Raw genomic sequence first — 15311 nt, 5'->3', positions numbered from 1 at the left:
GACTACTGGAGCGCGGATTTAAATAGTGTCCCTATCGAGTCGGAGGACACGCTGGGTCCCCCCCCCCCCCCCTCTATGGAGGCTGCGCTGAAGGTTTTTCATTTTTAGGCTGTTTATCAGTACTGTATAATAGAAGCTGAGGGAACAGAGCTCGTGCGTGCAGAAGAAGCCTCCTGATTTCTTCGGGATTTTTGCTCTCTCCATATTTTTCCGGGTCATAAATAATATTCAAAAAGGTATTATTAAGTAAACGACTCAGCCATAATAGTAAATAGGTGATTTCATCTTACGTTTTGGTCTGTGCAACGGTGCCTTCTACCAGCATCAAAATCTTTTTGAGGGGGGCAGTGCAATTTAAAAAGGGAATCCTCAACGCACGACCACAATTGAGCTCAAAATTTAGGTTGTTAAGTGAGAAATTTGTTAAGTGAGTTGTGCCCTATTTTATGACTTTTTTGCCACGTTAAGTAAATCACGGTGGCAGTTAAATTAGTAACACGGTTGTTAAGTGAATCAGGTTTCCTTGTTGGCTTTGATCGCATGACTTGGGGACATGGCAACTGTCATAAATGTGAGTCAATTGTCAAGCATCCCACTATAAATCATGTGACCATGGGGATGCTACAGCAGTTGTAAGTGTAAAAAACGGTCATAAATCACTAAATAAATTGTAAATTGAGGATTACAGTGGTACCTCTACTTAAGAATGCCTCTACTTAAGAACTTTTCTACATAAGAACCAGGTGTTCAAGATTTTTTTGCGTCTACTTAACAACCATTTTCTACTTAAGAATCCGAACCCAGAAAAATTTCCCAGGAAATTTGAGAACGGCATGAAGGCCCGGCCAGTTTCCTGCCATTTCCCCTTTAATCCCGGCCATCTTGGGCTTTTCTGAGCTGCCAGAGGAGCTTTTCGGTGGCGCTTAAGGAGGCTTTGACAGCCCAGAGCGAATGGAGCGTTTTCTCTGGGCGCTTGGAGAAGGAATAAACCACTTCGCTGTGGTGACTGCCTCATGCTGCCTCCCATACACCTGGCGTGAGGTTGCCTCCTGGAGCATCTGGGCATGGAAAGGCAAAAGGGGGTGCTTCGCTCTGGCCGGATCAATTCGGCTCAGAGTCCCTCTTTTTTTTTAAGCCTTAAAGTTTTGGGTTTTTTGATTCCCCTCACCTCACCTTCTTCCTTCAGCAGTGACTGTCCTCCTCCTCTTCTTCCTCCTCCTCCCACCCAAATTCCAAGCTTTTATTTCTTTCCTAATGGGTTTACACGCACTATTTGCTTTTACATTGATACCCATGGGAAAAATTGCTTTTACTTAAGAGCCTTTCTATTTAAGGACCTGGTCACAGAACAAATTAAATTCTTAAGTAGAGGTACCACTGTACTTGTATTAACACGAGAGGATCAACCACCCACCATTTCTCTTTAATTTAATTTATTCCTATCTCATTTGTTTCTTGCTAGATAGATGTTTCTGGTGAAAAAAAAAACCATTCTGTGTAATTTGCAATAGATTATCCTTCAAAATAATAGTAATTATATCATTTTCATTCATCACCCAGTTATAGGCTTGTCTTACATAGACTATCCTGTGGGTATTTTTCATTTCAACTGCTTTGTAAAACTTTCGAAATTCAAAAAAATCCCATGCCAAATGAAATGTCATGATTTGCAGAAAACGTTCTAAGGTTGATTCTCAGAAGGATGCCAGTTGCTGGACTTGGAGATTTCTCCATTGTTTTCAATAGGCATGGAAAGCCAAAGGACACATACCCCTGTAAGTCAGCCAGGCACAGGTAAGTCCTCAACTGAGCCCCAAATGTCTGTTGCTAAACAAGGCAGTTGTTAAATGATTTTTCCTCCATTTGATGATTTCATTTGCCAGGGTTGTTAAGTGAATCACTAGAGTTAAGTTAGAAACCCGGTTATTAACCCCATTGACTTTGGTTCTTAGAAGATTGCAAAAGGTGATCACATGATCCCGGGACACTGCAACGATCATAAATAAGAACTAGTTGCCAAGCATCCAAGTTTTGATCATGTGACCATGGGGATGATGCAACGGTTGTAAGAATGAAAAATGGGCATAAGTCACCTTTTTTCAGTGCCATTGTAACTTTGAATGGTCATTGAATAAATTTGTAAAGCGAAGGCAACATGTGTTCCTCTATGTACAGCTATTCTTTTAAGACCATTCTAAGTTACAATGGCACTGAAAAAAGTGACTTATGCCCATTTTTCACTCTTACCGTGTTTCCCTGAAAATAGGACATGTCCTGATATTAAGCCCAACAGGGCTTTTCAGGACATGTGCTGTAATAAGCCCCCCCCCAAAATAAGCCCCCCAACTACTTTCCTGGGAAAGGGGGGACCTGCCCCATGCACCTGGGATGAGCCCACTCGGCAACAGAGGCAGCCACTCCCTCGCCCAGTACAAGGGGCTCCTATTTGTTCCAAGCCCCTCATCATTTCCTTGGAAAGAAGGCAGTGGCAGCAGCAGCAGCAGCAGCAACTTATCCAGTGGGAGGAAATGTTTGTTGTCCATGTGCATGATTTCACTCATGGCCAGCAGCACCGAGTAGCAATTAGCGGTGGGAAAGAGCCGAGGTGGTGGGAGGGCCCCGCTATGGAGGCTGCTGAGACTCAACGCCAGAGTCAGAGGCGCAAGAAGGCAGATCCTGGAGCAGGCAGGTGGAAGGGCACTTTCGTATCTCTCCATGTCACGCCTGCTCTCTCCATGCATCTTTCAGCCTAATTCTAATGTCATTTCCCATTCTAATGTAAGATCTACAATAGCATTATAGTCCCCAATTATGCATATGTTTTCATATCCCAATTCTATTAATTTTTTATCTATTTTCTCATAAAATTCTAACTGATTATTGTTGGGTGCATAAATTACTGTTAATATTAATTTTTGTTCTATTTCCAATTCATTCATTAAAATCGTGCCTTCTTCATCCATATACATTAAACCAGTTTATAGTCTCTTTAACATATGTCACTATTCTCCCCCCCCTTATTTGTTAATGTTGTATAAAGTTTCCCCAATTTTGGGTTTTCAAGTAACTTACAATCTTCTTTTTTGATGTGAACTTCTTGAAAGCCTATCACATTAGAATTTAATTTCTTTAATTTTGCAAATGTTTGTTTTCTCTTCTTCGATATGTTTAATCCATTAATGTTTATTGAGGTTATTTTGATTTCCTCTTCCATTTTTACCTATATTGGGTTTTTTTTGTGTTTCTTGTTTCTCTTAATACTCTTTCTTTGGCTCCTTCTCTTTCTTTTTGTTCCCTTTTTTGTCTCCTTTTTTCTTCTCTTTCTTTTTCTCTTTCATTTGTCTGGTCTTCTTCTTCCTGACTTATAATTTTCACCTCTTATCTACTTTCGCTACTCTCTTGTTCTTCTATTTCACAATGATTATTATAGAATTATTGAGCTTTCTCCAACATGTCTACCTTGAATCTTTTATCTTCACAAATACACTTTTGGGCATTAACCAGAACATGTGAATATTGATTTATGTTTCACTAAATAATTTGTTAGGAGTTGATGTTGTTTTCTATTATTTGCCAATCTCTGTGAAATCTTCTTTAATATTATAATTTCTTTTCCTTTGTATAATAATGATTCCTCTTGTTTTTTTGTATATTTTGTCCCTTATCGTTCCCCTAGTAAATTTAATGTGGACTTCTTGTACTAATCTATATAATTTGTGTGTACCCTATATGTCTCATCCATGTCTCTTTTCACTTCTTATTTATCTATTTGTAAATAAGAATTTGTAGTACAGCGATCCCTCGATTTTCGCGATCTCGTTCTTCGCGAAACGCTATATCGCGATTTTTCCCACCTGATGACGTCACTCTCTTCCTTCCTTTCTCTATCTTGCTTCTTCCTCTCTCACACTCTCTTCCTCCCTCTCATCTCTTTCTTTCCTTCTCTCTCTTTATCTCTCCCCCTCTTGCTGGCGGGCGGCGGGCGGGCGGGCGAGCTGGGGCATCAGCGAGGAAGACCCAGGGAAGGTTCCTTCGGCTGCCCAGCAGCTGATCTGCTCGGCAGCGCGGTAGCAGCGAGGAGCCGAATCGGGGTTTCCCCTTTGCGTGGGTGGCGGGGAAACCCCGATCTTCGTCTGCTCGCTGCTGCTGCGCTACCGAGCAGATCAGCTGCTGGGCGGCCGCAGCAGCAGCGAGCAGACGAAGATCGGGATTTCCCCGCCGCCCACGCAAAGGGGAAACCCCGATCTTCGTCTGCTCGCTGCTGCTGCGCTACCGAGCAGATCAGCTGCTGGGCGGCCGAAGGAACCTTCCCTGGGTCTTCCCCGCCGCCCACGCAAACTCCACCATCTGCGCATGCGCGGCCATAAAAAAAGGGCGCGCATGCGCAGATGGTGTTTTTACTTCCGCAACCCTACATCGTGAAAAATCGATTATCGCGAGGGGTCTTGGAACGGAACCCTTGCGATAATCGAGGGATCACTGTAATTCTCTTTCAGTTAATTTATGTCTAAGGATAAAGCAAAATAGAACAAGAATAATCTTATTGATACACAAACTATATAAATAATACAATAATCAATTTTCAATATTAATTAATTAGAGAACTTCTTCAATAATTATCAACAATTTTGCGTAATATTGAACAGTTTTAGTTTTTGTTTCCTTTGCTACTCTGATCTCCCTTGTTAATACATTTCTGACCTGGTTGTACAGCATTCTATCACTTTTTCTGTAGGCTTCCTCTTTGGAATGACGTAGCTGCCTAAGTTTTGCTGTGAACCAAGGTTTATTATTACTCTATATTTGCAAGTTCCTGGGTGATACACATAGGTCTTCACAGAAAGTGACATGATGTTATAGTATCTGTGAGTTCATCCAGGTCTGCACAGGTATCTTTAAAAATATTCCAGTAGGTGCAGTCAAAGCAAGCCTGTAACTTTAACTTTGCCTCCTCAGTCCAGGTCCTCACTGATTTAATTGTTGGTTTCCTGGTTTTAAGTCTTTGTCTGTAAGCAGGTACAAGGTGAATCATGTAATGATCAGAGTGGCCCCCAGCTGCTCATGGTAAGGACCAATAAGCATCTTTTAGTGCTGTATAGCAGTGATCTAAAGTATTCCTGCCTCTGGTGGGACAATGGACATCCTGAAAGTATTTTGGAAGCTCTTTCCTTAAGTTACCTTTGTTGAAATCATCTAGAATGATGGCCAGTGAATCTGGATATTTGGCTTCAGCCTCCAGCTAGAGTTCAAAATGCTGATTAACAAATGTTGCAGGAAAAGTGGTAAAATGGGACAAACCTCACTTCATAAATGTCTTGCTTAGCAATGGAAACTTTGGGGTCAGTTGTGATAAGCTGAAGACTTACCTACTCAAATAGTTTTGCCTGATTTGGGGAGGTGAATACAGGGAGTGAAATGAAAGCGGAAATGATATTTGGTCAGAAGCAAGCTTATGATATAAACTTTCAGGCTTTCAGTAATTTACTGAGCACTTACTCCACATGCCATCCTTAGTGAAGCATGCTAACCAGCATTGTCATTTCCTGTGTTGGATGAGAAGAACATCCAAAGAATCTAACATTAAATTATCTACTGTTGACCTCTCCCCTTTTCTAGGTGGTCTGTAAGGGGCATGCATAAAAACACTATTGTGCCTACCATCCCTATCCTTCTGTCCTATTATCCTTTTTATCACCTCTTTATACTTTATGTTAATACAAACTATAATTCTATACTTGTATGACAAATATATAAATAAAATAAATAAATAAAATAAACACATCTTTCCCCTTCTCTTCTGGCCCCTTTTTACAGAGGCATGATCAAGAGCATTTGGTTTGGTGGCTGCAGTGTCTCAGAGAGAAAGCGAGTGGCAAAAGATGATTATAGGAAGCTCGCTTCCTGTTATTCAAGATACTGCTTATAAGCACTATGTGCCTAAGGCTCCAAGCATTGTTAGAGATTCTGCACATCCACTTTATGATCTGTTTCTGTTGCTCCCCTCTGAGAGGACATTTCAAAGTATTTCTAGCAGGACTACCACATTCTGTAACAGCTTCGTTGCCCTGCCATCCATCTGGTAAACTTGCAAGCTTCGTTTTTCTTGCCATGTACATGTATACATCCGAGCAAGATTGTGTTGTTTCTCTGGGTCATATAATGTATGTGGGCATGTGCATATTTATTTATTTATTTATTTTGTCATGTTTATATAGTGTATATTGGAGGTGATGATCCTTTGTGAGCTGTATGCAACGTAATTTTATTTCAATGTATGCTGATTAGTGTACATTGAAAGTGACAATAAAGTTAGTCTAAGTCTACTACAGGCCCTGTTCTCCCAGTATGAGGCCAACCCAGTACAGTAAATATTTTTCAGTTGTTGTGGTGGGAAAAATAGGAAGAGGAAGGTACTGCATGTGGGATATTTTCATTGACATGAGTTATTTTTAAAATTGAAAAGGCTGGATATAAATAAATTCTCCAAGTCTTTATATAACAATGCAAACTTTGTGTAAAAGAGGCAAACGTATATAAATTTAAGTGATAATCATTCATTAATGTCATGCTGAAATTGTCTATTCCATATATAACAAGAAAAATTCTTCTCAAAAGGTTCTTAGTTCATACAGTTTTATAAGGTTTTATTAAAACCTAGATTCAGGTTTTCAGCACATGTATATTATCTGAAATTGGCACGATACTGCATAAATATGAAGATGAAGTTTATGGTTGTCCTTCAGAACCTAAAGATGTTGATATATAATTACAGCAGCTCTGTTATTACTCAAATTGTTTTCTGTCAATATTCAAAAATGAAAGAGCATTGCCAGACTTGAGTTTCTCCTGTAACAAAAAAGAATGAAGATTTTGAAAAGCATACACACACACACATATGCAAATGATGTCTTAGAAGACTTCTTAATCAAATACTCAATGGATTGCTGTTTACAAATAAATTCATAAATTAATTATGTATTGTAATGAACTACATTAAGTAGATGCTTCTCAGAATCGCTCAGAACATGCTAATGATATGGGGAGAACAGATAGACAACAGATAGGTATGCCTGAAAAACCTGTCAAATGTATCTTATTCTCAGGTTAATATGATTTTTAATCACTTTATGTGGCTTCAGGTGCAGAGCAAGTTACCAATACATCTCCATCAGATATCAGTGTTATTGCAATAGAAATGTTCAGCCCTTCCTATTCTATCAAATATTGCGGAGAGGTAACTTGAATTAGAAGATAAGGGCATATATCAAAAAGTAAAATTGATGGAAAAAAGGCATGGATTCTCTGATAAAGTAAAAACTCTACTGAATCTAGTTGATTCCTGGTGACTATTTAAAATCCCTCTGATTATCAGGGGATTATCAGATATCCGCTGATAATAAGCACAATTAGGTTTTTGAGTGTGTGGCAATAAGGCCCAGTGCTTATTTCTGGGTTCCAAAAAATATAAGACAGGGTCTTATTTTTGGTGAAACGTGGTATCTTCTCACAAAAAAATGCCCACTGTTTTAAACATGGAATCATAACCATTTAATTTTTGCCACTGAAATTTTTAATTACTTTTCAAAAGCTTCCTGACATAATTTGACGTATTATCGTCAAATGATAGTGAGATGGGTTGCATATAAATTAAATACATTTTTAGAAACCCAAATTATAGCACTTGGATTTCCTGATAGTTTTCTACTCAGTTACTCACCACACATTAAAATAATTTAATATATTATTTCCTACAGTTTTTAAAATGACAGTGGGTAATTCTTTGCCAGGCTTTGAATGGAAATCTACTTTATGGTAGGGCAAAACAGGTTTACTGTTAAATGGCCCAAAGAGGCAACATTTATTCTATTCTGGAGGTAGATATTTTACTTTAAATCTCACTGCCATAATACTGAAACGATAACCTTAGAATTTTTATAGGGAGCTTGTTCTTTTCTATTAGACTTTTTAAAATTTGTAACCCAATACTCCAGCCATTGGAAAAGGGTGCTGGTATTATAGTCTGTTTCTCATTTATTCAGAGGACCAGTTATTAGGAAAAAATAACATTTTATAAATTCTTCCATTCTTGCCCTCAGATTTCCTATGATGGTAAGTGACCACATATTAACTTTGCTCCTAATGTCTCATAATATTTCAAAACATGATCTTGTGTGGAAACCAGTTTGATCCATTAGTTAAAGTGCTGAAGCAGGAATGGTGAAACTTGAATCCAGGGATGGGCATGGTCAGCACCTTATGCATTCTCCACTGCATCTGGAAGGAGAGTCTAACATGGGTAATTCTCTAGTCCTATTGGTAGAGACTGAGTTTAAATTAACATATTAACTAGGCACCGCCCCTTGCCTGCCCCCATGTACACCTCCTGTGTAGGTACAACGGTTCTTCAGCCCACAGGCCTCGAGTTTGACACCTCTGGGCTAGTTATTTCCTTTTAACCTTGAGAGAAAGCAGTGGGAAACTACCTCTAAACAAGAAGCTAAGAAAAATTATGAAATCTATGCAGTCACTAGGAATCAAGCAAATTTTAAAACAACTGTCCCCATTGTAAATTTTTGCGAATTTTCTCATAAATTTTTATTTACATTATTTTTAATCTACTTTTTTCCTTAAAAAGAAGTCTGTCTGACTAAAAGCTTATATATTCACCATAACTAATAAGATATGCCATATACGCTTCCCACCAAGGCCAATGAATTACAAACTACACTACTGACAGCCACATTAAACATTAAAGCATAGACTCAAAATCTGATAACATACTTTTAATTGCTCATCAAAGTCATCCATAGATTCAATCAATTTTCCAGGTTCATGTTCCCCAAGTGGAAATGGATAATCTGTTCCCAACATCACTTTCTCCTGAAAATAGAAACAAATAGATTGATTGACCTGTTGACATTTTAATAGATGTTTGTGGAATGATATTCTTTAATGGCCAAGTGTGATTGGACACACAAGGAATTTGTCTCCCGTGCACAAGCTCTCAGTGTATATACAACAATAAAATTAAATAATAATAAGATATCAATAGGAGATAGTAACAGGAAAGATGAGAAGGATATTATATTGTTTTTCATTGCAATAGCAAACTTATATATCACTTCATACTGCTTTACAGCGCTCTCTAAGCGGTTTACAGAGTCAGCGTATTGCCTCCAACAATCTGAGTCTCATTTTACCAAACACAGAAAGATGGAAGGCTGAGTCAACCTTCAGCCCGGTGAGAGATTCAGATTGGCAAATTGAAGTCAGCAGTCAGTCAGCAGAAATAGCCTTCAGTGCTGCATTCTAACCACTGCATCACCGTGGCTATGTATAGATAAAAGTATGTACTTTATGTACGGAGAGGGGAGGCATACAAATCTAAATAATAATAATAATAATAATAATAATAATAATAATAATAATAATAATAATTTCAATATGCAAGAATTTCTCGCTTTTATTTACTAAAAGATTATAATGAAGATGATAATTTAGAATAAAATATAGAATCTGTTTTTGAAAGACAGCATATAGCTGATGAACAATATTCATAAAGTATTTGAACCAAAGGCTTATGCAGGAGAAGAGACAATGTGCAACATTGTGACTATAAACATATGACTGTAGCCCACCATGTTTTTTTACACGGTGCACCACACAAACAACACATGTAAACATGGAGTAAGATGTAAACACGGAGTAAGTTTTCAATCACTGATTTTAAACCCCAAAGAACCCTGAGTGAAATTGCATTAAATTAATTCTAATATTGGAAAAAATATATACCTGTACTGCTCAAAAAAATAAAGCAAACACTCAAATAACACATCCTAGATCTGAATGAATGAAATATTCTCATTGAATACTTTGTTCTGTTCAAAGTTGAATGTGCACAACAGCATGTGAAATTGATTGTCAGTTTTGCTTCCTAGTGGAGAGTGACTTCACAGAAATTTGATTTACTTGGAGTTATATTGTGTTGTTTAAGTGTTCCCTTTATTTTTTTGAGCAGTGTAGTTTGCCTTTGGAGCATTTTAGTCAATATCTGTATCACAGGATGGGAAAAAAAGGAAAATTTTGTAAACTATCAATCGAAGACAATCAATTTAACCTTTCATATATTTTTAGTTAGCCACTTATTAACAGCTACAAATAGCTTTGGTAGCTATGCTTCCATCTACAATAGGAATCTTGTTCATTTATAAAAGTATGTCTTGCACCAAAGGAAATATGAGTAATAAATAAATCAGTAATGAACTTATGCTTCCCTCCATAATCCCTGTGTTTCTTCTCATCCTATTCCACCATAGAGTGTTTTCTGAGAATAAAGCATGCCTTTTAAGCATAGACTACAGTATATTGAACAACTGGGAGAAAGATACTTCCTGGACATATAGACTAAAATAGAAAAAAAAAGTGGCTTTCATATTTTGGAAATGAAGCCCAATTTATTGAACTGTGAAGTAAAAAAAGCAAAAAACAAAACCATTTTTGAGCCATGGCACATTTTTTACATTTACAAAATCCTAGGGCACATTGAGTTGGGGGGGGGGGGCCTAAAAAAAGTTTGGACAAAATTTTTTTCTCTCTCTTCCTCCCTTCCACTCTATTTCTCTCTCCCTCCCTATTTCTCTCCCTTCTTTTTTCTCTCTCTCTCCATCCCTCTTTCTCTCTTCCTTCCTTCCTCTCTTTTTTGCTCTCTTTCTCCCTCCCAACCTCCCTCTATGTCTTTCTCTCTCCCACCTTCCCTCCCTCTCTCTCTTTCTTTCTCTTGTTCTCTTTATCTCTTTCTTTCTTTCTCTCTCTCTCTCTCTCTCTCTTTCTTTCTTTCTTTCTCTCTCTTTCTTTCTTTCTCTCTCTTCCTTTCTTTCTTTCTCTCTCCCTTGTTTTCTTTCTCTCTCTGAGCTTCGCGGCACACCTGACCATGTCTCATGGCACACTAGTGTGCCGCGGCACACTGGTTGAAAAACACTGCTTCTTACAATTAGAGATGCAAAGAAAGAGTAATAATATGTTACATATTATTTCCAGTAGGTGTCACCACAGGGTTCTAAAATAAATGCTCCAATCTAAGCCCTTTAAGCCAAAATAGAGCTACCTAATTCAGTCTAGTCTCTCCCTCTCTGTCTCTGTCTCTCTCTCTCTCTCTGTGTCTGATCAAGAGATGATATTGTAAAACAATGCTAAAGGTTTGTACCTCTGCCAGGATGTCAGTCTATCAGAGATGCCACTTTAAATTTTCTTTAAATTTAAAGAAAATGTTCATGCTGTTGCTAATTGAACAAATGGAATGATGTCTCATTTGGCTTTCAGTCTCAAAGACTTCTTTTGTGGAATAGTATTTACCGTCTAGGGATGAACAGTATCTTGTAGTAGAGATTCTTACTTAGAGAAAAAAGTGATGGTACCAAGGCGCAAGCAAGTAATATATATAAGATGTTAGTGCAGTAGATGGGTATGTGACCCAAGGATTGACGAAATGGTGGCAGAGTGAATTACAAGTAGATGTGCAAAAGATGAAGAGCATAGTGGAGAATATAAGGAAAATTAAGAATACAAGGGTTAAGGAAATGAGAAGGAAAATATTACATGTGGAATTATACACCCGCTCAGCTTGCATACTTTCAACAGAATGTTAAGAACACTTGTTGGCACGGGTATCAAGTTAAAGGGGTATTTATGCATATGATTTGGGAATGTCCTGTAGCCAGTGTTCCCTCTAATTTTTTTTTTGTGGTGGGCGGAAAAGTATAGTGTCTGAGCGGCAGTCCCTTCGGGACTGGGCGGCACAGAAATAATAAATAAATAAACAAATAAACAAACAAATAAAAAACCCACCCTGTTTTGCCTCAGAGAATTTCAAAATAAAATACTGTACTGTGTGTCTATAACAGTGAGCTCATAATAGGGCAACTCTATCAATATCAAAATGCCACTTAAATAGTTGAGCTAGTTTCAAACTAGATTTTGATTTTCTTTCTCTCTTCCTTACTCCCATTTTTTTTCTTTCTCTTTCTCTTTTTCTTCCTCTCTTTTTTCTATCTGTTTCTCTCTCTTCCTCTCTTCCTCCCTCTCTCCTTCCCTCTCACTCTTTCCCTCTCGGCTTCTGGGCAGGTTTGGAAAACTCTGAGTTGATGATGATTTTTAAGTGAGCGATTGCTCACTGCTCAGCTTAGAGGGAACTATGCCTGTAGCCAGAACTTTTGGAAAGAAGTGCAAGAGGACATCAATAGGATGTTAAACATACGTTGGACAATTACAAAGGAAATGGCGGTACTAGCCAAAAGGAACGAGATGGGAGAATTTAGAGAAATAAAAGAAGCAGTGATAGAAAGTGCTCAGGTGGTAATAATCCTAGATTCGAAGGATGTGACAAAATGGACAATACAAAATTGGTATTGGCACATGGTGGATCATATTCAGTTTGAGATCATGAATAAGAGGATGAATTCAGCCAATGAAACTGAGTTGCGGGAACTGATGGGATGATGGGACAAGGTAAGAGGATATGTGGTCAGTAGAATTCGAGAGCAAGCTATAAAGAAAAAATTAGAATTACTTTATAATATGTAAAAAGATATATTGCTCTTGAGTTAAAGTGGTATATAGAAAATATGTCCCCATTTTGGTGGAGGGGTATGAATGCTGTCTGGTGGTGAGCACATTGTTTTATGTGGTGTGAATGTTTTCTTGTAATAAAAAAATATTTTTTTTAAAAAAAGAGATTCTCACTCACCTTTCCTATTACGTTTACCAGCAGCTTCAGTGCTTGTTCATCATGAACCAGTGAATCTGTGTAGAATGAACCAAGGTATTGTCTTGGATCAGTGTTGTTATGGATTGCACACAAGTCAGGTCTCACTGTGAATCCATGGGAGATACGTCCCACTGTGTAAGGAAAGGAGCCACCTAGAAATATTTTTTAAATGTTAATTTACATATTTTATGCATTCCTTTATATTCTACCTTTCTCTGCAGGAGTACCGGCTGGCATATTACTCTTTCTTTCATGATTGTCCCTTCAACAACAATAGCAGGTGGCGAGTTGGGTTCAAAAATAGGACTGACCGTCAACTGAGTTATCATGGCTGAGAGATTCTGCAGTTCTACGCCAATAGTGTAATCACAATACTACCTTGGCTCTGATACTTACCTCCATGGGCAAAGCAAACTCTCAGATTGGGGAAGCGCTCAAAAGTTCCTCCCATAATCATGGAGCAAATGGCAATAGTTGTTTCCGTGGGCATGCCTAGTAATAAGAATATTCAGGATTGAATGATTGCTACTCATATGATGGTATCGTACCAGAAAATTCTTACAACGTTCTTGGACAGATCTTCAACCAAGGAATAGGAAGAAGAGCAGGAGCAAAAAAACCCAACAACTCTCAATTCTGGGGACTCAGCCTAGCACTACTGCAGAGATAAGCTGTACAATTGCTGGCACCAATGGATTTCAGCCCTAAAAGTTCACAAACCCAATCCATGAGAAACTTTATGTCATTTATTGGAGTCCTAAAGGACAGAGAGTGGTAGTAGCTTCCTTGGAAAAGCATAGTGGGATATAATATTCACACTGTGATATGAGAGATACTGAGTCCCATGTAGCTTTAAGTAAAATATTACAAAAAGTATATTGACTCTAAGGAAGAGGGCATGTTGCTTGTTTGATCTACTGGTATTTAGTATAACCAGTACTGGATTATCATTAATATGTTGGCTAGCCATACTATTGGAGAACATAATGTAGGTGCTACGAAAGAATCTTGTATATTTATTCTTTCTTTGTTCTAGTACTGATATTGTTACCTGGTCGGGTAATGAAACGTCTATAAGAAAACAACCAAGCTCAGAGAGCACCAGGGACCTTTCAGATAGAAGCACTGCTGTTATACGCTTTGCCTTCTACACACCACCACCTCTGCCTGAGCTGCTGGATTCTGACACTGAATTGATGATTGAGATTCCATGCCATGGAGTCCAGAATGATTCCAGAACTCATGGTCTCCATGACAACCAGGGAACTTCCCTTTGTAGGCAAGGTGGTACAGCAGTGATGGCGAATCTTTTTTTCATCAGGTGCTGACAGCACGTGAGTGCACAATATCGCATATATGCGAATGCCCATACCCATAATTCAATGGCCTCCCCTGCCACCCCAGAGGCCCTCTGGAAGCCAGAAATGGATTGTTTTTCAACTTCTGGTAGGCTGGGTAAGCTTTCCTGGAGCCTGGGGAAGGGAAAAATGCCTTCCCCCATCGCCCCAGATGCCCTCTGGAAGCTGAAAATACTCTCCTGCAGCCTCTGTGCAAGCCGAAAATCAGCTGGCTGGGCTGCACATGTGTACTCGAGCTGAGCTAGGGCAATGGCTTGCATGCCAGCAAATATGGCTCCGTGTGCCACCTGTGGCACATGTGGCATAGATTCGCCATCACTGTGATAGAGAATATGCTTAGGCATCAAATTTGGAGAAGTCTGGAGAAGTGGATTATTTGGACTCATTTTTGTTAGGTTTTCGGATAGGGTTTCGTATGAGGATGGCATTGGTCATGCTTGCCGATGACCTGTAAAGTTTTGGGGGTCCTTTACAATAAATAGAAATACAGCCAGTTATTGAGTTACCACCTTTCATTTAGTGGTCATTTGAAGTTACAATGGCCCAGGAAAACAGTGACTTATGACAGTTTTTCACACTTACAACCACTACTCATTCCCACGGTCACGTGATCAAAATTCAGATGCTTGGCGACTGGCTCATACAGTGGTACCTCGAGATACGAGTTTAATTCGTTCCGGACCTGCGCTCTTAAGTCGAGCAGCTCTTATCTCGAACGACTTTTCCCCATAGGAATTAATGTAAATAATTTTAATTGGTTCCAGCCCTCAAAAAACTCACAAAGTTAGTCTAAATTATGCAAAAAGACATTGCAAGAATAAATGTAACTTTACTTATTAATAAGATGATAAGCTGAGAGCTTTCCTTCCCTTCCTCTTTTTACCCAAAACAATCAACATGGCAAACTTTTATTTTTATTCATTAAACTGTAGTTATTTATTCAACTTCACTGCCACCCAATCCTGTAGAGGGAGGAAAGAAGGGAGGAAGGAAAAGGAAAGCAAGAAATGGAGGGAGGAAAGGAAGGAAGGAAAGAAAGAAAGGAAGGAAGAAAGAAAGAAAGGGTGAAGGGACAGGAACAGAGGAAGGAAGCAAGGAAACTTATGAAAGGGGAGAGTAACTTCACTGCCACCCAATCCTGTAGAGGGAGGAAAGAAGGGAGGAAGGAAAAGGAAAGCAAGAAATAGAGG

At 38.7% G+C, this 15311-nt stretch overlaps 2 protein-coding genes and 1 long non-coding RNA gene across 5 annotated transcripts in view; 1 reads left to right on the top strand and 2 right to left on the bottom strand.

Moving 5' to 3' along the window:
- Positions 1-15311, bottom strand: part of CCNT2 (cyclin T2) — a 365293-nt gene that overhangs the window by 27147 nt on the left and 322835 nt on the right. The gene's annotated exons all lie outside the window — the stretch shown is intronic.
- On the top strand, positions 83-6536 carry LOC139155899 (uncharacterized). Its single transcript, XR_011557130.1, has 3 exons — positions 83-236; positions 1674-1794; positions 5815-6536. It is a non-coding gene; the product is annotated as an uncharacterized lncRNA (long non-coding RNA).
- The window catches only part of ACMSD (aminocarboxymuconate semialdehyde decarboxylase), a 41349-nt gene continuing 32654 nt past the window's right edge, over positions 6617-15311 (bottom strand). For 2 of the 3 annotated variants that reach the window (XM_070731236.1, XM_070731255.1), the window contains exons 7-10: positions 13160-13255; positions 12743-12915; positions 8782-8880; positions 6617-6846 (exon numbers count right to left, since the gene is read on the bottom strand). In XM_070731236.1, the coding sequence (XP_070587337.1) occupies positions 6784-6846; positions 8782-8880; positions 12743-12915; positions 13160-13255 (431 nt within the window). In that variant the 3' untranslated portion in view covers positions 6617-6783. The remainder of the gene's footprint in view (positions 6847-8781; positions 8881-12742; positions 12916-13159; positions 13256-15311) is intronic. The other variant, XM_070731245.1, reaches the window with a different exon arrangement.

This window comes from Erythrolamprus reginae, chromosome 1 (genome assembly GCF_031021105.1).
Source record: "Erythrolamprus reginae isolate rEryReg1 chromosome 1, rEryReg1.hap1, whole genome shotgun sequence".
Classification (NCBI taxonomy): domain Eukaryota; kingdom Metazoa; phylum Chordata; class Lepidosauria; order Squamata; family Dipsadidae; genus Erythrolamprus; species Erythrolamprus reginae.
Note: the sequence above shows the minus strand (reverse complement) of the source record. Positions and strands in the feature narration are given on the sequence as shown.